Source organism: Pipistrellus kuhlii, unplaced genomic scaffold (genome assembly GCF_014108245.1).
Source record: "Pipistrellus kuhlii isolate mPipKuh1 unplaced genomic scaffold, mPipKuh1.p scaffold_m20_p_41, whole genome shotgun sequence".
NCBI lineage: Eukaryota > Metazoa > Chordata > Mammalia > Chiroptera > Vespertilionidae > Pipistrellus > Pipistrellus kuhlii.
In genome coordinates this window covers 1,548,987-1,576,365 of record NW_023425542.1, presented here as the reverse complement: position 1 = coordinate 1,576,365, position 27,379 = coordinate 1,548,987, and the positions used below count along the sequence as shown (strand labels likewise).

At 53.9% G+C, this 27,379-nt stretch overlaps 2 protein-coding genes across 9 annotated transcripts in view; one reads left to right on the top strand and one right to left on the bottom strand.

The window, feature by feature from the left end:
- PRIMA1 (proline rich membrane anchor 1) overlaps nt 1-10,079 on the top strand; it is a 37,132-nt gene extending 27,053 nt beyond the window's left edge. For 5 of the 6 annotated variants that reach the window (XM_045571943.1, XM_036411617.2, XM_045571944.1 and 2 more), the window contains one exon: nt 1,155-2,440. In XM_045571943.1, coding sequence (XP_045427899.1) covers nt 1,155-1,257 — 103 coding nt within the window. In that variant the 3' untranslated portion in view covers nt 1,258-2,440. Of the gene's footprint in view, nt 1-1,154; nt 2,441-10,067 lie in introns of those variants that run through there. The other variant, XR_006739844.1, reaches the window with a different exon arrangement.
- Nucleotides 10,080-13,551: 3,472 nt separating this feature from the next.
- The window catches only part of UNC79 (unc-79 homolog, NALCN channel complex subunit), a 210,180-nt gene continuing 196,352 nt past the window's right edge, over nt 13,552-27,379 (bottom strand). For all 3 annotated transcript variants that reach the window (XM_045571940.1, XM_045571941.1, XM_045571942.1), the window contains 4 exons: nt 26,834-27,031; nt 25,053-25,130; nt 15,684-15,725; nt 13,552-14,142 (listed from right to left, as the gene is read on the bottom strand). In XM_045571940.1, coding sequence (XP_045427896.1) covers nt 13,939-14,142; nt 15,684-15,725; nt 25,053-25,130; nt 26,834-27,031 — 522 coding nt within the window. In that variant the 3' untranslated portion in view covers nt 13,552-13,938. The remainder of the gene's footprint in view (nt 14,143-15,683; nt 15,726-25,052; nt 25,131-26,833; nt 27,032-27,379) is intronic.

Genomic DNA, 27,379 nt, shown 5'->3' with positions numbered 1-27,379 from the left:
ACCTCCAGGAGGAGGGGAGGAGGCCTTCCCACGCGATTGGACGCAGAGCCTGGGGGCAGGGTGTGTGTGTGTGTGTGTGTGTGTGTGTGTGTGTGTGTGGAATACCTGCTGGGAATGCCGGCTGAATAGAAACAGAAACGCAGCTGGACCAGGATTTGGTGGGAGTGGGTAGTGGTCCAGGGCCACCATAAACCAGCCTCGGGACCTTGGGCAAGTCACAGCTCTCCCTAAGCCTCAGTTTCCCCATGAACTGAAACCTAACCCCAGGCCTTGCTTCTCCCGGGCTCATTGTGGAAGGGACCAGGAGAGCTGAGAGCGCTCTGAATAAAACGGGACCCCGTCGGGGGAGGTGTCAGCTAGCACCTCCTTTTTCGAGGAGACCACGGTAGCCGGGCCCGGGGCCCAGCCTGTGTGCACTCATGTTTCCTGTGTGTTTAGGGAGCTGGTTCTGCTGCAGAAAAGAAAGCTGGCAGACTTGACCTTGGGGAGCTCTCTGAACTGGCCTACTAACCCCGCCCCACGATAGCCACCTGCCAGGCCCTCTCCCAGACAAGCCTGGTCCCCAAGTGAGCGCCCCGGCCTCCTCAGGCGAGGTGTGGGGAGGCTTGGGGACGGTGGAGAAGGTGGAGAAGATGGAGAAGGAGGAGAAGGTGAAGCTGGCACGCCCCGGCTCTCCGCGATGCCCGCAAACATTCGCTGCAGACAGCTCACAACGGAGGCCCGTTCAGGCATGGCCCGGCGTTACCGGGGACACAGGTGTCTGAGCCACAGCCCCACGGGCCTCCCATCCGCCCAAGAGGCAGCGCTGTGGCATGGGATGGGGCTGCCCCACAGGGAGGGCCTAGGTCAGGAGCTGTAGCCATCCGGGCGGGGACTGGGGCCAGCCGCTCCTGCGCCGCTCGCTCGAGAGGAGAGGAGCCTTGAACCAGAAGGTGCTACTCTGAGTCCAGAACCTCAGCCCAGAGCCTTCTCAGTCCCCCACCCCTCCCCACGCCTCCACCCCCAGCCCCCTGCCCAAGCCCAGCAGCCCGAGGGCACTAACCCAGCACAGCCTGGCGGCCTAACCGTGGGGCATGCTCACGCCCAGGCATTGACAACTAACCATGTCTCCCCTCCTCCGCCCTTGCTTCCCCTGCCCCTCCGCCCGCGCCCAGGAAACCCCTGAGGAAGGAGGAGAACGGCACCAGCGTGGCAGAGTACCCCATGACGCCCTCGCAGAGCAGCAAGGCCGTGGACGCGAACAACGCCGTGGTGTGAGTGGCCGGACCCGCGGGCCCGAGGGCGCCTCGCCTCGGTGGCCCTGGTGGACGTGAGCCGACCCCGCGCGTGTCCGGGACCGACTGCATTGCCTTGCCCGCCTCGAGCCTCTCAGAGGGGAAAGCATCCTCTTCCAGCCATGCCCCTGGGCCCCCCAGGCTCCCCGCACCCTCCTCTTGTGTTCCAGCCGCTGTCTCCCAGCTCCCGTTGAACGCACGCGCTCTGTCGAAGGCAGAGGGTCTGTCTGTCTGTCCGCTGCGTCGGGGGAGGCGTCCCCCTTTAGCCCAAAGAAAGGCAATCCAGGGGCCATGTCCCCGCCAGGAAACCCCGCCTCGCCCTCCCGGAAGCCCGCCCGCTGCTCCGGTGACTGTGCCCTTCCCCACAGAAGCCATCGGCACAGCCGGGAGCCGTCCCCTCTCTAAGGTGCTTCCCACACACCTGTCTGCCGCCCCCCCTGCCGTCGTCTTCAGTCTGTAGGGCCTGCCTTCCCTCCGGTCTCCGCCCGCACCCTGGGCGCCGGGTCCTGCCTGACTGCCCGGTCCCTGCCACGGAGGGCGGCGCCCGGCCTGCAGAGTCCCCTCCCTGGGAACGGATGCACCCCTGGGGGCCAGGCCCTGCCTCCCCATGGCAGGGGCCGCCTCCGTGCCAAACCCACCGCAGGTGTCCGGGCTGGGCCGAGCGGCCTGGCTCCGGGTCTCCCCGATGCTTCCTCCCTGCAGCCCCTACCGGCCGGGGACTCGGACCCTCTCCTGAGAGCCCGGGCCTCCCCGCACCCAGGAGAGGGCGTGCCTGCAGGGGCTCCCCTGAGTGTCCCTTTCCGAGGCCTCAGGCTCTGAAAGTGCCGCGCCCTCCGCAGCGGTCGGGGGCTGAAGGGGAGGAAAAAGGGTGACAGGTGAGGGACCCTGCAGGCCTGTTGCCCAGGAGGCCACCCAGCCCTGCGGGCCCATCACGAGGCCTGGAGACAGTGGCCCTGAGGGTGTGCATCCCCTGGTGGGTCCGGAGGGCGCCCCTGACCCTGGTCCCACACCCTGGCTAGGGAGAAACCAGACGCAGTAAATGGCCCCGCGGTCTGGACTCAGGTGGACCCAGGTGGACTCAGTCTGCCTCCCAACCCACCCGTGGCTCCGCGGAGGGTTTGGGGCTGCGGGCGAGACCTTCACATGGAGGTGAGACGGACAGACTGGGGTGAACCCGGACACCCCATTGTCTGGAGCCCTGTGCCCATTGAGTTGTCTGTTCCGCTCGCTGTCTTTCGGAGAGCAGAGGGCAGGGGTGAGTGTGCTCTGTCCCTGACCCTGACCCTGACCCTGTCCCTGACCCTGACCCTGACCCTGACCGTCCTGCTCCAGGCCGGCGGGGACGGGCTGAGGACAGGCCAGGGATACCCTCCAGAAAGGGTGGTTTCTTCCCCGTGTCCCCTCTGTGTGAGGACTGGTTCGGGGTTTGAGTTGGTTCTGCTTTCCCTGCACACCCCAGCGTGGCACGGTGCCACCGCGGCCTCCCTTCTAGCCCCCGGCCCGGTGAGCACTTCCCGGTTCTCCTGCTCGGTGCCATCACTTCCCCGGGGACACACCCCTGGGTGACAGACCCCACGCCAGCGCACTCCCCCCGCCACCGGCCCCGCCTGAGTCCCCTGCCTGGTCCCTGAGCAGCGGGTGCCTCCCTGAGCTCAGAAGTGATGGAGGGGCACCTTTGGCCAGAGCGGGGATCCTGGCTAAGGGGTCATGGAGAAGATCCAGGGGGGCAGGCAGATGCACTGACCCCAGCTTCCCTGACCTTGACTTACACCTAAGAAGCCAGATCTTGCGATCAGCCTCACCCGCTGACCCCCTGCGAACCATCCCCGGGCTCTGGGGCCCGGGTCTCCTTCCCTGGGACACAGCCGGAGCTCTGAGAAGCTAACCTTGGAGAGTGAACTCCCCCGAGTTGGGTTTGTACCGCCTCTTCCCTGGGGTGTGCAGGGAAACCAAGAGAAGAGCTTTTTTTAAAAAAGGATTTTTTTCTGAAATCCCCCAACCCAAGAGCCAGTCATTCCGGGTGCAGCGAGAGAGCCCCGCCAGACGTTAGCGTAGGCGACGGAAGCGCCCGCCACACCAGCCTGGCATCGAGCTCGGAGCTTTTACGTAGGGCGCGTGCCTGCGGGCCCCAAACAGACCGGTCCCCAGCCTCCTGCAGACGTGGAGGCCGAGCAGGAGATGCCTTCCTCTCCGCGTTTTCCCCAGCAGACCGTCCTCAGCCACCCGCGGGGGGCCCAGCTTCAGACCCGCACGGAGGGCCTCCCCGAGCCCTCGGGCGGTGACAGGAGCTTCTAGGTCAGGGGTGGGGGCCCTGCTTCCCGCCCAGGCCCGTATGGAAATGACACCATCCTTCACAGGCCATCCCACAGGACCACCCTGCGCACGAGCCTGCTCTGTGTGGCCAGACATCCAGTTCTCTCACCCCTGATGCCTAGGCAGGGCCACGCCGGACGGTTTTGCGGGCTTTCCTAGCTCGTGGGCGAGACGTTCCCCACCCCTGCTCCAAAGCGAGTTTTGGAAGAAAGCTGTAAAAAATATTAACATATATAGTTCTATATATTTAAAGAGATACCCATATATAAGCAGCATTACTGTGCTCCATGACCCCATGCGGAGTGTGGCTCGCGTGGTTCCCAATGCATGAGTGTACATACTTGCCACCGGCCCTCCTCCCGGTGCCGCAGGGGCGCAGGGCAGCCGGCTCCTGGCCACGGGCCGTCTCTGCGGGCGTGCGGGTGCCCGTCTGTCCACCGGGGATCCCGTGATGTCGACTCGGTGGGGAGACTTCGCACTCGAAGCAGGACGGGCAGCGTTCGGGGGGGGGGGGGGGGGGCGGGCTGTTTGTTCATTGCGGGGAGGAAAGCATCATGGCTTTTTTATTTTCAATAAAAACGTACTTGTAAAGATGGCTGACGTGGTGGGGTGTGGTGGGGACGGGAGGAGTGAACAGGCTGAGTGGGTTTGTGTTGGGGGGGACCCTCCCGAGGGCCGGGCTGGATACGCGGCTGGATACACTGGTATGTGGTTTCTATCGGATACCCCAAAGCCGGCATTGATGGGGATCCTCAGGCTCCAGTCCTGTCCTTCATCCCCTCCCCTGGCCGCCTCGATCCGTGACACAACTGAGAAGAAAGCGGGTGACCCACCTTGCCGTGTGCCTGGGACTGGGAGGGTTTCCCACAATGTGGGACTTCCGCCCAGACTGGTTTGGCTCAGTGGATAGGGCGCCAGCTTGCGGTCTGAAAGGTCACGGGTTCGATTCCGGTCAAGGGCATGTACCTTCATTGCGGGCACGTCCCCAGTAGGGGGTGTGCAGGAGGCAACTGATCGACGTTTCTCTCTCATTGATGTTTCTAACTCTATCCCTCTCCCTTCCTCTCTGTGAATAATCAATAAAATATATATCTATTTTTAAAGTGGGACTTCCAGGGCTAAAACGGGGAAGGTGCCAGGCAGGCAGGACACACCAGTCACCTTAATGGAAATCCTGAGGGACAGCCACCAGCCGGCCATGCCGAGAGGAGATGGGCGAGGCCTGTGCCCGGCTCTGCCCGCCCTGGCATACGCAGGCGCGCCATGGGTGGCAGCCGTCACTGATGTCACTGTCACTGCTGTCATTAGTGAAGGCTGCCTGCCACCCCGCTCTGAGCGCTCCCTGCCCACCAGCCGCCCACATGGTCCCCCCGGGGAGGTTGGGGAGGCCTCGGCGGGACACCCCTCGTCTCGCACTCACTCCGGTGCACCCCGCCTGGCCGGACTCCCAGCGCAAACGCCAAGGCCGGCCGGGCACCAGGAGGGGTGGGCTGCCTTGTGTGCGAGGCTCTGCCCGGCTGCAGGCGCCTGAGGCAGGCATGGGGCAGCTGTCAGCGCGGAGCAGGCGGGACCCTCTCGCCACGTCCCTCTCCACCTTGAATCTGGGGCTTTCGGCCACTTGTCCCAGCTCTGGCGCCAGCACAGCCGACGACGACAGCGCCCGGCCGCCTGCCGGGCTCATGCCCGTTCCCCGGGCTGCCCGCCTCTGCGCCGTCACGGAGGCGGAGGACACGCCGAGCCGTGTGGACCCAGGCCTGTGGCGGAGTGACCGCCCGCCAGCGGCAGCAGCAGGGAGGCTCCCTGTGTGGGGAGCGCTGCACACAGTCCAGGGGTGGCCTTGCTGTGGCCTGGCCTCTGGACATGCTCCCTTGCCTGCCCTGCCAGTGACCACCCACTGGGCCACCCACTCGCCCTTTTCTCCCGCCCCCGCCCGGCACGAAGCGCCTTTGTGCTCCCTCCTCCCTCCTCCCAGCTCTCGGAAGCACCGGGGGCCCAGCGTAGAGAAAGCAGTGCCTCCGGGTGGGGCTCCCAGCTCCCCAGTATCTGCCTGTCATGGGTAGACGCCTCTCCAAGCCCGTCTCCTTCTCTCCCGCCCCCCGGATCCTATCAGACGCTCAGGACTCCCAAGGGTATGCTTTAAGGTAGGGGTGTCTAACTCAATCAGAGAAGGGGCCAAAATCTAAAATCCAGCCTAAATCGCGGGCCGAATGGTTTACTGAACAGTCATAAACTGTCATTGTGATGGAAACGCAGCGGAGTGCAGTGATGACAGCGCGGTGCAGGCCACATTGCAAGGCCTGGCGGGACGGATTTGGCCCGCGGGCCTTGTGTTTGACACGTGTGCTTTAAGGTGACCAGACGTCCCGCTTTGGGCAGGAGAGTCCCGATTTTTAACAATTTGTCCCGCGTCCCACGGCGTTTTAAAAAAAATCCCAATTTTGGGGGAGAAAATGTTGTTAAAAATCGGGACTGTCCCGCCAAAAGCGGGACTTCTGGTCACCTTAGTGTACTTTCCCGTCCCAATGGCCGGCTCATCCCTGGAGTGTTTGTCCTGTCGGGACCCTTGACCCCCCCTTCAGGATCTCTCATCCTCCCGCCTTCACCTCCACACGTGCTGCGTGGTCCCCTCACAGTCACCCTGCACGGTCCTTTGCCTCGGACAACTGGCCAATAATCCTCCCAGCAAGTCCTCCCAGCTGGTGCTCCAGAACACAAATCCACCCGCTGAGCTCGGCTCCCTTCACCCGATTGCCGAGCGACCTTCTTCTGCCTGACGGCAACCAGGGCCCCCGGCCAGCTCTGCGTCACCCCTGCAGCCCACGGCCTCTCCCACAAAAGCCAGAGGCCGCTGACCATACGTCAGACCGTCCCCGAGTCCCACACCCGCCCGCCAGCTCCGCACCGAAGTAAGTCGCCGTCCTTACCGCGGCTCACAAGGCCCTTCCGACCTGGCCCTGCTTCTCCCTCACCCCTGCCCGTCCCCGCTCCCCACCCCCTCCCTGCTCCTGCCCTCACCTATGCCAGCCCCTGCCCACTGCGGGCTCCCACAACCACCCTCCCCGGCTGTGCTTCCTCCCACCCCTGTCAGTCTGCTCCACCCAGTGCTTCCCCCACCTAAGAGTCCTCCTCCATGGCTGGCCCAAGACATGTGTGTAGGCTTGATGAATGAATGAATGAATGAGTTAATGAATGGTGAGCTCCACATTCAACATGCAGCGTGAAGAAAGGAATCTAGCATTTCATTTCACATAACTTCAGAGCCCCCACCTCACTGAGTGTAGGGGGCAGGGGAGTGGGAAAACGTGAATCTGCAAGTTGATGGTGTTTGGGTCTCTGCTGGCTTAGCGCATCCCTCTCAGATAGGGTCTCAGGCCCTGAGCCGTCTCCCAGGTGTGCTCCCGGGCAGGTGCTCCCGGGCAGGTGCTCCCGGGCAGGTGCTCCCGGCAGGTGTCTGGCCATCGGGGGAGCAGGGCTCAGGCCGCACGGAGTCACCAGGGGCCTGGCAGGTCTCGGCAGCTTCCCAGCTCCAGTTGCCGGTGCCCTGGCGTGGCAGTGTGTCTCTCGGGACCACAGGCTCTGCCCAGCCTCTTGTTCTCTCAGCACCGGCCACGGGGACCGTGGAATCTGCACCCACCGCAGGCGGGAAAGGGCGGCCCGAGGAGACGTGCAGGCTCCGAGGGCAGCCCCTGCCCCTGCCCAGGTGGCGAGGGCTGCAGGCCCCGCTCCTGGAGGGGTGTGTGCGCCACGTGTTCGGGGGCTCATCTGGGCACTTCTGCTGCGTCCTGCCCTGGGAGGGAAGGTGAACACCCACCTGCCTCCGCCCTGCCCTATGCGTGCCCCTTTTTCTTTTACCAGCAGCCCCCCTCCCCTCCCCGGGTCCGGAAGAGGTGGGCTCTCTGCTCCCTCATCCCCCACAGCAGACCTTTCCCTCCATCGGAAACCCCTCCTGCCCACACGTGGAGCCAGGCTGGGAAACGGGCTTCCCAGAGAATGAAGACCATAACTGTCTATTATCCTCAAAATGCTGCCCCATTACCAGCACAGGACGCATTCACCCCAGCGAGGAGCAGACGGCAGCGGGGCCAGGCGTGGGGGAGGCTTCCCGGCGCTCCCTCGGAGGAGGTGGGGAGCCTCGAGCCGCCCCGCGGAGCAGCAGCGCCGGAGGCCGGGCAGTGGCCTGATGGCCCCGCGCTGTGCTTTCCTCCGCCAAACACGTGGCCTCGCGGCCCAGAGAAGGAATGGCTGCTGTGTCGGGGGCTCAGCAGTGCGGAGCACCAAGGGGCAGCCAGGACTCTGGCAGGGCGAACTCTGACCCCTGCTCTGACCCCTCTCCGTGCTCCGTGCCTGGCAGACATGCCCCTCACTCTCACAGAAGCGCCGAGACAGAGGAAACACCGCCTCGTTTTGCAGCCGATGAAACAGAGGCCCAGCAAGGCTGAGTGAGAGCCTTGTCATTGGTCAGAGCGCGGATTCGTCGTTAAGTCCAGGATGGACCTGGCTGCAGAGCCTGGGGCTGAAGTCCCCACCTGCCCCCTCCTCAGCCCTCCCGTTACCCAGGCTGAGCGGCCGCCTCTGGGCACACCCTGGGTCTGGCACCGGCCCCATCCCTCTCTGCAGACCCCCACATGCCCCTCACCCCCAGCTGGGCAGCGTGATTGTCCTCACCTGCAGTGCTTCTGCCCTTCAGGCTTGATTACCGGCTGCCTGCTTTCTTTTCCAAGAGGCCACTTGAAGGAGCGGAAATCAGGGCGTCTGCCAGCAGCCCCGGGAGGCCCCTTGTCCCTGGCCTGCACGCGGGGCCTGTCTGGACTGCGTCATTAAAGAGCCGGCTATTTGTCCCGCCACGTCTGAGGCATCAGTCCCGTGTGCCCTGCAAGGAAGGACTGGTGCCGAGGCTCCAGCTTCCCTGGGCTGTGAGGAACCAGGATGGTGGGGGGCTGGGGGACCGGCCGGGCCTGAAGGGAGGTCAAGCTGATCAGTGCAGGGGTGCAGGGCAAGGCCCCCAGCCCAGGCCCATGCAGGTGGGGAAGAGGAGTGCCCCAGGGAGAGGGGGCCCCTGAGGGCTGAGGGCACGGCCCCAGGCCTGCGGTGCCAGGTCTGGTGGCGGGGCACCGGGTAACTCCTCCCTCCTCTTGGCCTTGGGAAACACGAGGTCAGCCTAAGCGGGCTCGCCTACCAGCCCAGAGGCAGCAGGGCTCCTGCTGAGAAACCGTAGGGCAGCTTCCTGCCGGGAAGGCAGAGGTCAGCATGGGAGCCACACAGCACTGGTGCCTGCGTGCCCCGCCGAACACACTCAAGCCAAGGGGCGAAAATAAAAGCTCGGGCTCATCCAACAAGAGACGCGGTGGGTCCAGCTCAGGCAGCGGCTGCCGCTCTGGGACATCTGGTCCACGTGAGTCCAGGTGACCTTCCTGGTCAGGTGAGGAGCAGAGGACGCCACCGATCACATAACTGCCAGACTTCGGGGTAGGAAGAACCAGGGCTTCGGAGGCAGGCATCCCTGGATTCTAATTCTGCTCTCCCTCTTACTGCCTCCTGCAGATACTCACAGAAGCCTGTGTCCCCATCTGCAACATGGGGTTAGTGACAGAAGGGCCTACCTCCGGTCACTTTCGTGAGGATTGAGTGAGGTCCATGTATCCAGCCTGCCTGACACGCAGCCCATGCTCAGAGGTGGTAGCCATGGTGACGGTTAATGGGGGGCAGGTGTCCACAGGGCTGAGCGAACTCTCCACAGGCCCCCAACCTAACAGAGCTCAATCGCCACAGTCTCTAACTCATAACGTTTTCTTCTTTCTCACAAAACGGTTAAGTGGGAGGAAACTAAGTGAGATTTAATTGGTGGGCTATCCTATTTTTCAAATAAGTGAATTCCCAAAGCCGAGGGGAAGAGAATGTCTTTGCCAGGTGAAGTGACGCTGGCTCCATGGAAATTTACGATCGATCAATAAACAGAGGTCCCAACAAGAAGGAACTGCCTCAGAAAAGCCCACAGATTTCTCTATCCACGTTCCTGGCACATTTCGGCCAAAAGAGGGCAGAACACAAAAAAAGAGAAAATAACATTTACCAAGCGATGCTCTGACTTGGAATCAGGTGGCCTCTGAACCTAATGCTACTACTAACAGCTGCAGGACCTTACATAAGTCACTTAATCTTTTGGCCTCAGTTTTCTTACCTGCAAAATGGGAATAATATCTCATGGGAAGACGAGCGAAGAAGAGTAAGCATAATGTATGGAAAGTGCTATTTTGGTTTCTCTTGAACGCCACTCACAAGGGGCTCACCACTGCCCCTGTCAGGGGGCTGGGCAGCCTCTTACTAACAATACTTCAGGGTTCAACTTCCACAAAAACATCGTTTGTTACTAGTTCCAACCACTCCCTTCATTCTTCTTAAGACCATTACTGTCACCCGGCTGGTGTGGCTCAGTGGTTGAGCATCAACCTATGAGCCAGGAGGTGATGGTTCAATTCCCAGTCAGGGCACGTGCCTGGGTTTCAGGCTGGATCCCCAGTGTGGGGGTGCAGGAAGCAGCCAAGCAAGGATTCTCTCTCATCATTGATGTTTCTAGCTCTCTTTCCTACTCTGAAGTCAACACAAATATATTTTCTGAAAGATCATCACTGTCAAGACAGTCTGCCCAGTGTACACATTTGCAAGTTAATTCTATGGAAGAGGTATACTAAATGATTTGCATTGTCCAGTTCGTGTCAGAACCCTTCTTCTCCGTTCCAGTCCGACCTTGCTTGGCCTGTCCTGGTTTGAAAGCAGAGGTGACATGGCTGCGGTCACGTGGCCCCAGGGGAGACTCTTGGGGAAGAGACTTCGACATCAGGCAGCATGACGGGCGACAGAGGTGGGGCGCTGTGGAGACGGGACGCCCTCGGCTTGTGACAAGCTTGTGGCTCCCGTGGGTCCCGTGGGTCCTGGGGGACTGGCCTCGGAGGGATCGGCAGACGGAAAAACCTGACGCGCCCACAGCTGTGAGTTCCCCGGTGTGATCCTCCCCAGGCGGCCGCAGTATTCCTCCAGCAGGTCCCCCGGCTCCATCGCCGTCCTCCACCTGATCGCTTTCCACCTGCCCCGGATGGGTAGACAGCTCCACGTACAGATGAGGGGAAAAGAGGTCCGGAGCAGTTAATAACCTGCCCAGGGTCACCCAGCAGTGAGAGGCAGGCCCACTGGGAACAACCTCGGAATCTAGGCATTTGCAGACTGTGACCCATCCCGCCCTCGGGCATCTCAGATGCTGTCTGCACGCACCAACGCCAACAGGACTCCGCGAGGGAAGGAAGACAGAGTCCGTTCCTTGGCCCGTCTCCAAGCCAGTAGTGAATACCGGCCAGTCTGGTCAGGTGCAATGTGTGGGGCCCTCTCTGCCCTCTGCTGTCAGGGCTGCCCCTGGGACTGGGGGTGGGGGGAGTGAGGGAGGGCGGGGAGCAGGAGTCAGTATGTGCAGTGGGTCAGACACAGCCCTGGGGCCACGATCCTGCTCCAACTCTTGCCAGTCATGTGACCTTGGGCAAGTAGCTCTGCTCTCTAGGTCAACACGACATAAAAATAGCAGCCGAGAACTCGTATTGAGCGTTTACCAAAGCCCTGGCCTTGCATCCTTTCACTCCATGACCCCAGCCATTGTCTGAGGCAGAAGGTATCACTGTCCCCATTTCACAGATAAAACTTCAAAGAACCCTGAGGGGGTGGGGAAGACATATCCGCACCAAGTTCAGCTCCGGGCTCCTCCGGCCCCCGGCTAGTCCCGGGGCCAGCAGACACTTCCTGTAAGGGGCCAGGTGGTAAGTGTTTCAGGGTTTCGGGCCACACAGTCTCAGCTCTTCCACTCTGCCGCCGCAGCCACTGTGTCAATGGCGGGCTGGGCTGTGTTCCAACGTGACCTACAGACTCAGAGGCTGTGGCGGCGTGGGCCATGGTGCTGGCCCCTGACCTAGGGAATGGCCAATCCCGCCCCATGTCCACCTGTCCCTGACTCTCTTCTTCTACGTGCCCGAGCCCCACTTGCGGGAGAGAATGACCTGTGAGGATATGAGGTAATAGAGCAGAGAGGACCCAGGGAAATGGAGGGCGGCAGGGAGGGGGGGTCACAGGCCAGGGAACCTGCTGGTCTCCATCAGCAGCGAGTGGCGGAGCCCCAGCAGGAACAGTGTTCGGTCAGGGCGGCAGGGAAAAATGGTCATGGTCTTCAGAAGCAGGAGGGACACCTGCCTGGCGGAACCAAGACCCCCGGTTGTGATGGAGGTAAAGGAGCAGGTGTGGACAGCAGGAAGCATCAGACGGAGGGCTGAGATATGGCTCATCTCCAGCGCTTGGGGGTGAGGGTAGAGGGTGGGGGAGAGAAGCAAATACAGAGAGAAACTAAGGCAGAAGTCCATTCAAAGAGCAGGAGAGAAGATGGGGTCAGAGACGCTGTGGGTGACTGAGCTTTGCCTACTGGTAGGACAGGCCAGGAAGATCCTGCTGCCTGTGGCAGGCGAGACCAGATGGGGAAGAGCAGCCAGGGCCCCCACCTCCGCCTGCTTCCATCACCCCTCTCAGCATCCCCGCACAAAAAGGGAATGGCACATCGCAGCCCTGGCTGAGCCCGCTGGGTAGCTCAAGGAAGACCCATAGCCTTAATCAAGTCCATTCAATTCAGCAGACATTCACTGACCAGGTGCTCCATGCCGGCCCTGGGGACACAGCCGGGATGCCCCCTGAGAGCTGCCACGGCTTACAAGGGAGGTGACACGTGCGCAGCTTCCCCCCCCGCACAGAGGAACAGGCTCACAGAGCGTGACCGGGCGCCACTGCCCAGAGGACTCTGCCTGGGGGAAGGCCCCTCAGGGGATTTGTTAGCAAATAAGAATGATCATTTCTATAATCAATACACGAACCTATTGGTTCCCTGCACATTTTCACAAGAACAAAGATCTGCCCCATCTTTCTAGAACTCATGTGAAACCTTTCAACATCCGAGGACTTTTTCCCCCTGAGAAGCGTGAAGGTATCAGGCTTCCCGGAAAAAAAGAAGAGCCGCGTACTAACCAACACGAAAAAGAGAGAGAGAGAGAGAGAGAGAGAGAGAGAGAGAGGGAGAGAGAGAGAGAGAGAGAGGCATTGTCTCAGGCCCTTCATGTCCTCGGAGGAGGATGGACTTAAGCAAATGTGCGTGCCCCTCACCCAGCGAGCAGAAAGCAGGCCCCGTCCTCTCAATAACGGTACGTCAGCATTCAGGGGCGTTCCAAGTGTTCAAAGCTCAGAAGAAACCGATATCAGGAACTAAACTCTAGCTCTGTACACTGGTTTTAAAAAACCCCAGGCTCACAACGGTAATAAAAAAAAATGCATTTAATAGCATGTCATGGTACAGCTTAAAGGTATATCAAGTCTTCTTTCAGTCAGTGCATTACAGGGAGAGAGGAGGGAGGCGCCGTCTGTGAACGCAGTCAGGTGTAAGCACGGGCGCGGCCGGATCTCGGCGTGCCCACGCTATTAAAATCCCGAGTGGGGACACGCCGCTCGGAGCCCGCGCCCCGTGCCAGAGCGGGGACACGTCTGCGATCTACAGTTTTCAATTGAGTTTGTATACAAGTCTTAACAAAAGAATAGAATTTATTATTCACAAAAAACGGAAGTGGTTATCATAAAGCGTACAAGAAAAGTGCAGCCTAGAACGAATGCATTGAAAAACTAGTTTTAAAAATCATAAAGACATACCAGACAGTTTCTGGAAAACGATAGTATCCTTATAAAACAAAGGGGACGATCGGCACAAGTTTGACCACCTAGTTTCTAAGTGCACTTTGTAATGGTCCTCGCGAGCTGCCTCTTTTCCCAGGAGAAACGACAAAAAGCTTCGGCCACGCGCCTCACGGGCGTAGGGTGACGGTCGGGGTGTTTTGTGTTTATTGCATCGCCAAGAGTGGGGTTGTTTTTTGTTTTTTTTTTAAGAAAAAACACTACAAAGGTTTCAAAAACCCTATTTATTCTCTATCATCAAAAATAGCAACAGGGGGGACTTATACAACTTTTCTGTGAGTACCCACCAGTCTATTTTGTTTTTGTTTTGTTTTCTTAAAAAAAATAGAAGTTAGATAAAGAAAAATGATTTGGTTTCTTAAAAAATAATGTAAGGAAACACTTAATCAGATAGCCCAAGGAGTCGTCGGAAATATGTGTTAGCAAGAAAGCTTCGTGGGCGGCCCCCCGCCGGCCTCTGCAGGTCTGGGACTAAGCTAGAGAGAGGGTGTACAGTGCCAGCCGGGGCCCCCGCCTGCCCGATCCGGGCGTGTCCTGTCGAAACCCGTTATTGCTAAACCAGAATGTTGTCGCGGAGCAGCCGGGGCGCCGCTCAGAGCGGGTAGAACTGGGAGGCCGCCTCGGAGGACTGGATCTCCACCTGGGCCATTTTGAAGCGGGTGCACTGCAGCCACTTGCGGAGGGCGGCCAGGCCGGTGCCGCTCGGGGCCGCGCCGCCAGGCAGCGTCCTCAGGCTGTGGTGGTTGACGTTGTTCTGGATGGCCTGCAGGCGCAGCTGGAGGCCCCCGGAGAGGTGCTGCGGAGAGAGGGCGGGACGCCTCCTTCAGTGCTCTCCTCCCGACGTTCCCCGTGGGCCCCGTTCGGGGGGAGGGGTGTGGGCAGCCTGCACTTGGGTGGGCACAACTCAGTGGCCCGGGGGCCATCTGGCCCGCAGCAGCCCAGCTCTCGGGCTTGGCAGCGCTCAGGGCGGTGGCTGTGAGCCGGTACCATGTTTCTAGAGTCGACCTGGCCCACATCCATCCAGAGCGGGCCATTCCTAGCTCAGCTCAGCCATCACCACGGAAACCGAGAGCAACATCAGTGCCCGGGCCAGCGCCGCTGGGTGCCCCCGGGAGCTGTGCACAACGGGAGCCTGCTGTGGCCATGGAGTGCCTGGGCTCCCTGGGTTCAAACCCTGGCTCCTCTCTGGGCAGCGCTGGACACAAACTCTTTCAGGCCGTGCTTGGGTTTGCTCACCTCGAGGGTCTTTGTACGGATACGTGCGCTAACGGAGGGTTCAGAACAGGGCTGGGCACAGGGTCAGTGCTTACTACGCTCTAGTCCTGAGTGCGATCTCCCTGCTCTTATGTCTCCTAGCTTTTCACCGAGTTCCGGGGGCCTCCTCTTGGCAGTCCATCCCCATCAAATGGCCACGAGTTATCACCCCGTCGGGGAGGGGCAACCTGGAAGCCCAGGCACTTTCCCCTTCAGCACAGGCCTGGGTGAGGTTCCAGGTCCCAGCGGACAGACCGGACCCCCCGTGGCTCGGGACTCAGCCTGTGGCCGCGGAAGGCTGCGTTTCTCCCTTGGTGCCTGGGTACCTTGACGTCACGTCACCCCCTCCTCCTTCCAGCATCCCTCCCTGACTCCGAGAAGGCTGTCCTCTGCCCCGGCCCCCCCCCCCCCCCCCCCGCTCCCAGGGCCGTCAGGGGGCCCCGTCGTGGGTGGAGCGGGTGGGCGGCTTCGGCATCTCAGTGCCAAGCCCTGATAACTGTTCACTAGCCATGGAGGATCTCTGGCCCTACGACAGACAGCAATGCATCCCTCAGGGCAGGGGCCGCGGCAGGAAGTACGCTCCCGCAGGGCTGCCCCCTCCCGGCTGCTGGGCCCTGTCCAAGCACCTCCTCCTCCTGGTCCTGGTTTCCTCTCGTGTAAAATGAGGGGGCGGGGCAGGTTCCTTCCAGCTCAGTTCTACCCTTCCTTCAACACTATTCCTTCTTGATAGAATCCTTCCCAGCACAGAAGGACAATGCTAGTGACCAGGGAATGGCACCGGGCAGGCCTGGGCCGGACCCACGGGGCCCCTCTGAAGGCAACTTTTCAGCCTGCATTCCCGGCAGGCCCTGAGCCTCAGCCGGACCCTGGGACCCACCCCACCCCCGGCCCCCCACCCCCAGAGGCTCCCGCGGCCACCCGGGCTGCAGGCCTCCTCCCTGGCCCACAGGGGCTCCCGTACGGAGGGCTGGGAGCCGGAGCAGGCAGAGCTCATCTTTCTCCACAGTGAGAGGAGCCCGAACGGGCCCTGGGAACGTGAGGCCGTTCTCCGGAGGGAAGGAGCCTGTCCCGGGGGTGGCTTACCTTGATGTTTGACTGGATCATTGGCAGCCACATAGGAATCAGCTGGAGGAGAAACACAGAAGCCTCGTTAGGACTGTTCCCTTCTCCCACATAAGCTCCCCCAAGCCGAGGGACAGCGGGGCACACTGACTTCCTTGGACATCACAAGAGGATGCTGCGGAGTACCCGTTATCAAGAAAGTGTATTTCTGCCCGGCCGGCGTGGCTCCGTGGTTGAGCATTGACCCTTGAACCAGGAGGTCATGGTTGGATTCCCGGTCAGGGCACAGGCCCGGGCTGTGGACTTGATCCTCAGGAGGGGGCATGCAGGTGGCAGCTGATCGGTGATGTTTCTCTCTCATCAATGTTTCTACCTCTCTCTCCCTCTCCCTTCCTTCCTCTGAAATCAATAAAATAAATAAATAAAATCCATAATTTAAAAAATGCTAGCCATCCATTACTTATTTTTTAAAAAGCTATGTCTTCCTGTGGCCAAACCCTGCTGCGCTGGTGGCATTTGGAGGTTGACAAGTGCCCCTGAGCTCCTGAAACACACCCTTCAGAGCCAATGACTGACTGTCCCTTGAAAGCTTTCAAGCACAGGAAATTAAATGGGTATTTATTTAATTAAATCCCCACTTTCCTGAAATAGGACTCCCTCCATGGAGCTTTGGAATTGAGTCTTAGGAGCATGGCGACTCTCTGTCCGCAGTCATTAAGAAATCACCACTGGGAAGCGGCCGGGATGTCTCAGTGATAGAAAAAGACAAGGCCCGGCATTGCCTGGTGTGACAGGGAAGGAGAGACCCAGGGAGTGAGTTGGGCCAGGGTTCGAGAGGGGTGGGTGCACAGGCAGGGGGGCGGAGAGGAGGCCCTGAGCGCGCAGGTGGCCGGGGTGCCGGTCCCTCCGCTGCCTCGGATTCACCCTCCCCGGGAGGGCCAGGTGCCCAGGCTGAGCGCCCTCAGCGGGGGCTTTGCTGTCCGCTCTGCGCGCTCGGCCACGTTTCCGCCCTCGGAACAGGAGTGAGCATCCGTGGCCCGGCGAGTCCGGACAGGATGCAGCTTTCCGAACGTGTGCTCCGCAGAAATCAAGCTTGGGGGGATTTAAACCAGGAATGACCCTATACGTTTGAGAACGCTGGTTTCTTTATTTGTTTAACGCGCTGATCAGCATCTTATCGTTTCCCCCAATGTGACTTCCCACGGATTGAATTGTGTCCCCTCAAACAGACGCTGGGATCCTTACCCACTCAGCCTCGATGCGGCCTTATCTAGACATGGGGCCCTGCAGATGGATTAGTTAAGATGAGGTCATTCTAGAGTAGGGGGAGGGGGACTCCTCATCCAATATGACTGGTGTCCTTGTGCAAAGGGAGAATTTGGACACAGATTCAGGAGAATGCTGGGTGAGGCGAAGGCAGAGATCTACAGGCCACAAACCACCACACACCCAGTGACCCACCAGCAGTGCAGGGAGAGGCCGCCAGGTACCCCTGGCCCCAGAAGGAACCACCCTGCCGCCGCCTGATGGCCTGCTCCAGCCTCCGTGTCTGTCATTCACACCATCCCATCCCATGCCCTGTAACAGCGGCCCTGGCAAAGTCACACAAGAGCCCCCCCACCCCCCGGAAGTAAAGCCCGGGGCGGGAGTGTACAGAGAGATGTGGGGCAGCAGGGGCCCACGTGATGCTGAAGGTGTGGCTCTCCAGAGAGGGCCAGGAGCAACCAGCTTAGAAAAGCAGAGGGGCGGCCTCCCATCATCGGCCACAGAGGACCTGGGAAGCCACGTGAGGAGATTAGATCTCATTCCGAATCCAATACAACGTCTGAAGAGGGGCCCACTCTCCATGAGCAGACGATGCTCCAGAAAGATGACTGTGGCGCCGTCTGCAGACGAGGGTGCGGGCGGGTAGGGAGATCGGAGGCGGGGGCCGGTGTGGGGCGGCCTCCACGGTCCAGGTCAGACCAGGGATGGCTTCTGGGATGGAGAATGATGCTGCCTGCAGAGGTCTCCTGGGAGGGTCTGAGGACGAGCCTGCTCTTTGGAGCAAAGACAACGTCAAAGAAAAAGCTGAGGTTTCTAGCCTCAGCAGACAGGAGGACAGCGATGCATTGAACACAGTGAGAACGAGGAGGAGAGACGTGGGGGATAGTGTATAAATGACCTTTCTCTTCACGTGTACGGCCATAGACTGCCGGTCTCATTTAATGCATCAAAACCTTAAAAACAGAATGATAACCTTGGTGAAGGGATCAAATCCAGTGCTCTCTGTGCCCTTGTCCCCAGGGCCAACTCTGGCTGCTGTTTGATATGTGCATTTGATGTGTGCATAACTTGCTAATCTGACTTGCAGGGATATTGACTTCTAACACAGGGCTGATGGTGCAGCAGCTAAGGTTCAGTTTCTAACATAAATATTGTGATTAGAAATGGGGTTGGTGTGTCCCCAAAGATGTCATTGGACGAACACGCAACATACTAGGAAGTCACACCCTCTCCCGTACTCCTCCTGCCACCGACACTCATCACAAACTGTAGGATCACACACGTTGGTGCCAGAGAAGGCCGTGTGCTCAGACAGTCTTCACTGGAAAAAGTAAACGAGTAAAACCGCTTCCTCCTGGCGCCTGTACAGCAAGAACCAAACCCTGCGGTCCTCACGTCTACAGACTTTTATTGACTCTTGGCCTATCTGATGTGGCAGCAGGCCCATATGCCTCTTGATATTTGGGGAATCCTTGAACTGGCTCCTTGTTAAGAATCCTGAGGGACAGGGCGGGTAGGAGCCAGGGAAGGCTGGACACTCCTCCCCCTGCTGTCTCTGGATGAGGCCGTCAAGGGGAAGAGTGAGGTTGGTGTTAGTAGGGGTTTTTTATTATTTCCCCATGGAGGTAACATGCGGCCATAAGATTCTAAAGTATAATATACCTACAAGGGACCTTCGGGTTTGTGATTGGTGAGTCACGTGACTGAGGACTTTGGGTTAAATCTCATTAAGATTGAGAGTGTTATATAACCCAGCAGTCATCCTATTTCAGGAATGCTAATTGGACGTACTGAATAGCATTCATTTCAGGTCCTTTTTGCTAGGGGCTCCTACAAAGCTGTCAGTAAGAATTAGGTGTTCTTTATTTCAGGCTCTGTAATGTTATAATAAAGTTGTTGGGTTTGTTTTTCTTTCTTTCTTTTTTTTTTTCTTCTTCTCCAGATGCATTCATTATCTGGAAAACTAAAGGACAGTTGAAAAAAAGGTTGTTTTTCATCGTAATGAAAGTGATCCCTTTTCTCTTATCTTGGTTTACACTACAGGATAAATTAAAGATGCCCTGTTTGGTGGAATGCGTTCATTTCACTCCATGCTTTTTCCAGTCCTCAAAATTAAAATTAGTTGTGATGGAATAAAAAAAACAAACAGCCGAAACCGGTTTGGCTCAGTGGATAGAGCGTCAGCCTGCGGACTGAAAGGTCCCAGGTTCGATTCCAATCAAGGGCATGTACCTTGATTGCAGGCACATCCCCAGTAGGAGGTGTGCAGGAGGCAGCTGGTTGCTGTTTCTTTCTCATTGATGTTTCTAACTCTCTATCCCTCTCCCTTCCTCTCTGTAAAAATCAATAAAATATATTTAAAAAAAAAAAAGAATAACAAAGACCAGATTCACCCTCCTGCCTGAAACAAGTGAATGGCAGGTGGAGTGTGTGAAGCAATGGTCCTCACACTCGGAGCATCAGCCGTGCAGGGTGGTGATGATGGAGGGAGGGGAAACAAACACGGCGAGCCCTGCCACCAGCCTCGCCCACAGCCCAGACAGAGCCATCAGGCAGCGGCCCAGGGAGGAGAGCCTGGCAGTCTTCCTAAACGGAGGACAGGGAGCCAGGGGTCCGGGGAGGCCTCGCACACTCTGGCCGCGGTGGAGTGGAGAGAGATGCACAGAGAGAGGCAAGGAGCTCTGAGGACCTGTCAGATCTTCAGAGTCTTCAGCTGAACACTGACCATGAGACAACACTACTCAAGACTGGAGAAAAAAACACCCCAAAATATGAGATGCAAAAATCCCTGCTGATCACATAAGGACCAGCAAACGTGTGTTTCCACTAATTAGAGTAGAAAAACCCTGTAAATCATACAACACCAAGTAGAGTACTCAGGATATCGCCTGAGTAGTGAAGAAATGTTAACCCTGGACAAAAATGCTGCTCTGATTCCACCTAACCAAGCTTAAAAGCAAGCCTCAAAGGGATAAAACTGTTTCTAAGTAATCCAACTATGTCATAGAATATAGCTCAAGAATAATGGTAAGAATGCAAAAATATTAAGCACCCAAGGAAGTCAAATTCAAAATGTTAAGAATTCAATAAAAAATTACCAGACATGCAAAGAAGCAGGAAAGTGGGACTCATAATAAAAAGTCAAGCAATTAGGAAAGACCCCAAAATGACACATAACAATTAGTAGACAAGGACATTAAAACAGTTATTATAACTATATTTAATGCAGTAAAGAAGGTAAAGGAAATATGGAGTATGTCGAGTAGAGGCACAGAGAAAAAGAGATAAACATGCTGATACTTCGCCAAATATAATGAAAACTATACATTCATAGATCAAAGAAGCTCAGCAAACCCAAGCACAAGAAACATGAAAAAACGACACCAAAGTGTTTCATCATCAGATGGTTTAACAACAATGGGAAAGAGAAAAAATCTTAAAGGCAGCCAAAGAAAAAAGACATATGATAGACAGAAGGAAAAAAGTTAAGAATGATACAGATTTCTTGTCAGAAGCAATGTAAGAAAGAAGACAGTGGAGAAGCGACATCTTTGAAGTATGAGGAATTCAAACCAAGAATTCAAAGCCTAGCAACAATGTCTTTCAAAAGCTCAGGAATCAATCACCAGGAGACCTACATAGGAATTAGTAAAGGAAGTCATTTGGGCAGAAGGAAGATGAAAGTTTAGCTCTACATAAGGAATGAAGACTACTGAAAATTACAAATAGAAGCATGGCAATAATAGCAAATATGTTTTTATTTATTTTTTGAAAGAGAGGAAGAGAGAGAAAAGAGAAACACTGACCAGTTGCCTCCTGTAGGTGCCCAGACAGGGAATTGACTCCACAATCTATACCTGTGCCCTGGCTGGGAAGTGAATCAGCAAAGTTTTGGTATACAGGACGACATTCCAACCAGCTGAGCCAGGGCTATAAATAAATGTTAATCTCTTTAAGAGATGACTGTTTAAATTTAATAATAATGTATGGTTTGGTGTATAACACATGTAGAAGTTTGTGACAAAGCCAGGAGATAGGAAATGAAAGTATGATATTGCACATTCTTACAGTACACATAGAGTAGAATAGTACAGGAATGTAGATTGTGATAAGTTAAAAATATATGTATAATAAATTCTACTAAACCATCTAACTAATAGAGTAACTAAAAAAAACACACTTCTAAATAACCCACGGATCAAAAAGGAAACCCTAAGGGAAATTAGAAAACAGTTTGGACTGATTGGAAATAAAAAGATATCAAAATCTGGAGGAATGCAGCTCAAGCAGTACTCAGAAAATTTAGAGCACTAAACACTGATGGTTGAGGAAAAAAAAAAAAAAGAGGCTCTCCAATTAATGATTTCAGCTTCCATCTTAAGAAACTAGGACGATAAAAGAAGAAATTATATCCAAATTTTAATAATTAAAAATTCAATCCCCAAAAGAAATCAGAAAAAGACAGATTAAGGGACAAAAAAACAAATGGAAAATATAGAAAATAAATAGTAAATGGTAGATTTAAGCCAGCAAGATCACAAAATACATACAATTATTTAAAAACCCCAATTAAAAAAAAGAGATTGTCAGATTAGATTTTTTTTAAAAACCCCAACACCCAACTATACACTGCCTTTAAGAAGTACACTTTAAACATAAAGATTCAAAGATGTTAAAAGGAAAAGGATGGAAAAAGATATACCATCTTATAAATATCAAGGTAGCTTTCAGATCAAGAATATTATTGAGGATGAAGAGAGCCATTTCATAATTTCAATTCATGAAGATATCATAATCAGAAACATTTATGCACCTAAAAATAGTATCATAATACATGAAACAAAAATTGGTAGACCCAAAAAGATAAGGAACTCCGTAATTATTGCAATATTTCAACATCCCTTTCTCAGTGATTGACAGAAAAACTAAACAGAAGGAAGGACATGGAAGGCTTGAACAACACCATCGATAAGCTTGAACCAACTAAAATAGAAAATGACACCCAACAACACAGAAGACATTCTTTTCTAGTACACACAGAGCATGTACCAAGAGAGACAATATTCTGGGTCATAAAAAAGTCTCAATAAATTTAAATTACTTTGAATTATAAAAGCATGCTGTCTAACCACAAAGAAACTAAATTTAAAATCCATAACAACAACAACAAAAATCTCTGGAAAATTCCCAAATATTTGGAAACTAAATAATACACTTCTAAATAACCAATGGGTTTAGGGAAAGTTAGTATTTAGAACTGAATGAAAAGAAAAACACAACATGCAAAATTTGGGGATGCAGCTAAACCAGTGTTAAGAGGGAAATTCATAGAACTAATCACATATTAAAAAAAAGATCTCAAATCAGTGAGCTCCACTTCCACCATAAGAAGCTAGGAGAAAAAGAGAAAACTAAATGTAAAGTAATCAGAAGAAAGAACATAATAAATCATTAAAACAGAAAAAGAAAAGAGAAAATCAATAAAAATAAAAGCTGATTATTATGATGTGTTTTTTTAAATCAAAAGCTCACTAAAATTGATAAACCTCTTTTCAGACTGAACAATAATAACAACAAAAATAGAGAAGTCACCGATCACCAATATTAGGAATTTAAAAAGTGGCATAATTACTAATGATACAAGTATTAAAAGTATAATAAGGAAATATTATGAACAACTTCACACCAATAAAACTGACTAGTTTAAATAAATGGACAAAATCTTTGAAAGATAAATACTACCAAAAATCACTCAAGAATAAACAGTTAACTTAAATAGCCATATACACTGAGTGGCCAGATTATGATTTCTGAATGCATAATAATCTGCTACTCAGTGTGTGTGTGTGTGTGTGTGTGTGTGTGTGTGTGTGTGTGTGTATTAGAGGCCTGTGCATGAATTTTTGCATGGGTGGGGTCTGGCGAGCCTGGCCAGGGGGAGGGGACATGGGCAGTTGGCCGGCCTGCCTGCTGGTCAATTTACTAATATGCAAATTGTCCCCTCAGGAATTTGACTGACCAGGAGTTCAACTGCTCGATATGATGTGCACTGACCACTAGAGGTTGGTGCGGAACAAAGGAAGGCCCCAGCCAGCAGCCAGAAGGCCCTCACCAGCCTTGATCACCCTGATCACTGGCCAGGCCTAGGGACTCTACCATGCACGGATTTTGTGCACCGGTCCTTTAGTATATTGATAAACTTGCTTAAATAGATCTGCTTTCTAATTTAGCTAAACTTTTTCCAGCACAGTGAAGCATCCCAACTTCTCTTTCAGGTTATTGACAGCAACACAGTAAATATAAACACAAAGCAGGTTATTACTGTAGATCACACAAGGAGAACAAAGAGTAAAATATTTAACTGCAGCAGTGTTTGACTATATTCCGCACAGTGAGAAAACCTGAAGTCATTTTCAAGGCCCACCATTCCTTACTTCTTTTTAGTCAAGTTTCTAAACTTTCTAAATCTCTATTTTATGGCTAATGAAAAGAAAATAGAATCCCACCAAGACTCCTATCTACCTACTCCAGAACTTCTGTGAGGATCAAATGAAATGAGGCATGGGAAAATGCTTCACAGACACTTGGTTAAAGTGTAAAATGTTTGAACCTGGCTATAAAACAAGTCTTGTTCCTGAGTTGAAGAAACTATAAGGAGGCTTGTCGCTAGGAAGAGGAAGCTAGGTGTTGCTATGTGACGTCATTACCCGGCGCCACTGCGACTGTTTCCTGGTTGGGCTGGGCTGTGGGCCACATTTTGCACATGGGGTCTCGACAGCATTGGCTGCGATTTGGTGGGCTATTGCTCTGGGGTGGTGGTGGGGCCTGTGTCCCACTTGGGGAAGCCGAGTGTTGCTTTGCCAGCAGCAGGTCCGCAATGCCGTTTCTTTGCAAATGGCCAGTGCACACCATGGCAGCTCCTGCCTTGAGCGTCTGCCCCATGGTTGAAGGGACACTCAGCCTATTAGCCTTTTCTATATGTAGATTCTAGAAAATGCACACTAACCTATACTGTCAGAAAGCAGATCTGGAGTTACCTGGAGATGGGAAGGTCGAGTACAGGGGGTAGTGGAAGAGTAGAATTATAAACGGATGTGAGAAAACTTTAGGGAGTGATAAAGATGTTTGTTACCTTGATTGTGGTAATGGTTTCACAGGTGTAATATATGTTAAGACTTATCAACTGTATACCTTAAAGATGTATAGTTTACTGTATGTAAATTATACTTCAATAAAGCTGTGACAAATAAAATCAGGTATGATCATCCATCCAAATGTCAGTCGTAGTTTCCCTATAGAGTTGGCTTCTGCTATTGACTATCATTCAAACCAGCTACATTACAGTGTTCTATTAAGTCAAGTTTCCCCCCGAGAATGGGCTGCTTTTCTCCAGCATTGTAGGAGTTAACTTGACAAGTGTCCTTCATTAAAGAAGGGAGTCAACCAAGGAGCAAAATAGCAAGTTATAAGGTTCCAAACTGATGCTCTTGGGGCTGTGGGGGGCTGATGTGGAGATAACGGAATACTGAGGCTGGGAGTAAAGAAAGAAGTCCTACAGGAAGAGGAAAGACGAAGAGGTGGAATGATAAGAGGGAAAGGAAAAGCGGAAATAAGAAGATAAAGTGAGTGAGAAATCAAGTTCTCCTTTCCTCTTTTATGCCACTGGTATGTTTCTCATGTCATTGGATAGATGGTAAATGCTTAGATTACCTTCCTATACTGTCCAATGGTTTAGAATAGTAATATTGGAAACAAAATTAATTTATCTTAGAGAAAAATAGCAGCTATCGAGTCAATCACAGACTATTTTCCTTCATTTTCTGGATATCTTGACAACAGGGAAGGTGAGGGTCGTTTTCAGATCAGCATTCCCAGTAACATTTTAATTGCTTGTGTTGCATGCAATCATGGTCCGACATATTTAACCCAATTAGAGTAGTTCACAGGGGTGGAATAAGAGGGGAAAAAATAACATGATAACCATTTAGTGAAACCTGAATCCTCCACCCCCAAATCTGAGTATTTAAGTTAAATCACTTTTTTCTTCTTCAGAAGATACATTCAAGTGAATCAACATGTGTTTTTTAGCAGCAAGAAACTATAGCAATCGTAAGGTTTTCCTACCTTGACAAAAATGGTTGAATTGCATTCTTGCAATGCCTCCATTAAACTGATCACGTGGAGACACACCATTTCTACCATCTGAAACAAGAAACACCAACATCATTTCCACTCCCAGGAACACAGAAACGGTGCAAACAGCGGCAGCCACAGAGCGCCCGCCCTGCGCCCAGGAGGTCTGTCTGCACAGTGACCTCAGGGACCGCAGGGAGTGGCGCTTGTCCTCCTCCAAAGCTTCAACCAGAAACTGAATTTTAAAAAATCCAGAGGCCTCCCAACCACCAAGCCTTCCTTCGTCTCGGGGCTGCCACGGAATTCGGGTATTGATCTCGCTAATCTGCTCTGTGATTCACACCAGAGGATCAATGGCCTCTGCTTCCTTCATGTCCAACCACAGAACCCTGGGCTCCGGCCCCTCTCCCCACCTCCCCCTCCGTCCTCTCTCCAGGGCCGGCATCCGAGGAACGGTTTCCTTTGCCGCTTCTCTGTCTTTGAGCCTTTGTTCGCAATGGGAAAGGCAGTCATGCTTAAGACAGTTCAAAAATACAGGAGCGACACTATTCCTTGTGGAAAATGCCTAAGGCTGAGCTTTAAACGCTCCAGGGGGTTTTACCAGACTGGCTTTTTTTGCTTGAAAGAAATTTCCAGAATAAAATTAATTCAAATTCATTCATAACATGGTTACAAAATTCACTGTGACATTTGGGTATCAAAAGAGCTTTGAAGGAGAGGTTAGTCAAGGCATCAAAAAACAAATGACAACAGAAGGAAACTTTGAATCTCCAGTTTAAGTCAGAGGTTTCCGTTTTTTCTTCTGTAAAATGACAGAACAGAGGGTTTCACCCCCGCGTTCTGCAGTCTCGGGCACTATGATCCAATGTAATTATCTCCACTGCGGTCAGAGCTGTCTGTGCACCTCAAACTCCACACCAACATCCTTTCCACGGAACAAAAACATCTCTCCCCTGCTTTTTAATAACACCTGCTTTTCTAAAGAAAAGAACGTGCTTTACTAAAGGAAACATATAATCTCCTTTCCAATTAGAACAAAAAGATTTCTTAGACTAATTTTCATTCAAAAAGCCGTTTTGGGATGTCTGTTGTGGGCGGGGCGGTGTTGGGTTTCTGAGCCTGCTGGGTCCTTCCAGCCCTTACCCCTCACAGATATGAATTCCACCTAGGCCCAAGACATGGGCAGCTTTCCCAGCCCAGAACCATCTGCCAAACCCATGAGCTGTGCACCCTACAACCTGGACCCCATGAGGACTCATCCACGCATGTTCAGCGACGTGGGCTCAAGCTGACCAGATTCCAGATGTTTTCCAGTAAGTTCGGAGCAGCCCCTCCCTTGGAGAACCATCTACCTTAAAGCGGAACAGGGTTTGAGGATTGAGGAGCTGAAGTCCTTGGGGATAAGCTCGGAGTGGAACGAGCACGTGTGGTGTCCTCATTTGCTACGGTTTTGTTTTGTTTTAAAATATGAATCCCTCTCCTAATCCTCTGAATGTACAGCACCAACACAACTCTCAAAAGGAAAAGTTTCGTCTACATTTCCTTGGGCACTAGGCAGAGAAGACAAAACTTGGTTGTACTCAACGGCCTTGTTAATTCTGTTTTGTATTTTTTAATCCCAATTCTTATGCGAGTCGGACACCCAGTTTACCATGTAAAGACTCATCAATCCATTTCTATAAAATAACGCTGAGATCTCGAAGGCGGCGGAGTGAGGACTGGGAGTGGTTTACCCATTGCGCGATTCCGGCCAAACTGCTTTGTGAGCTCACCACTTTGTTGTGGGCCATCAGCTGGAGGATGCTGGGCGTCACCCTGCTCCAGAACTCCAGCGCTGTCAGGATCGCCGTGAAGCTGAACTCATTCTGATTTTGGACATTTGTAGCCACAGCACTTTGTTCGCAGTACACGGTCCAGAGCTGAGCAAAGATAAACGCGTGGAAGAGGGAACACATGTGCAGCACGGAGGTCTGAGGAGGAAGGAGAGGAAGAGCGGTTACCTCCTCATGTGGGCGGGGCTGGCCCTCGGGGAACCCTCCCCCTGAGGCTTCGGCCTTCCAAGGAGCACAGCCAAAGCACAGCCCATCCAAGCGATCAGAGGCTGGAGGCTTAGCTCCAAGTTACAAATTCATGATCCAGGGCCTCAGAACAAGCTGTTCTTCACCCGCCAGAGGAGACACCTGAGTGGACAGAGTAAATCTACCCACCCCCCCTCGCCCTTTAACAAAACGGACATTCCCATCTTTAAACTGCATGAGGAAGAATATTTGTCCTACCATTTCCTGAAATGTTTCCTCATTTGCAACACAGGGATGACA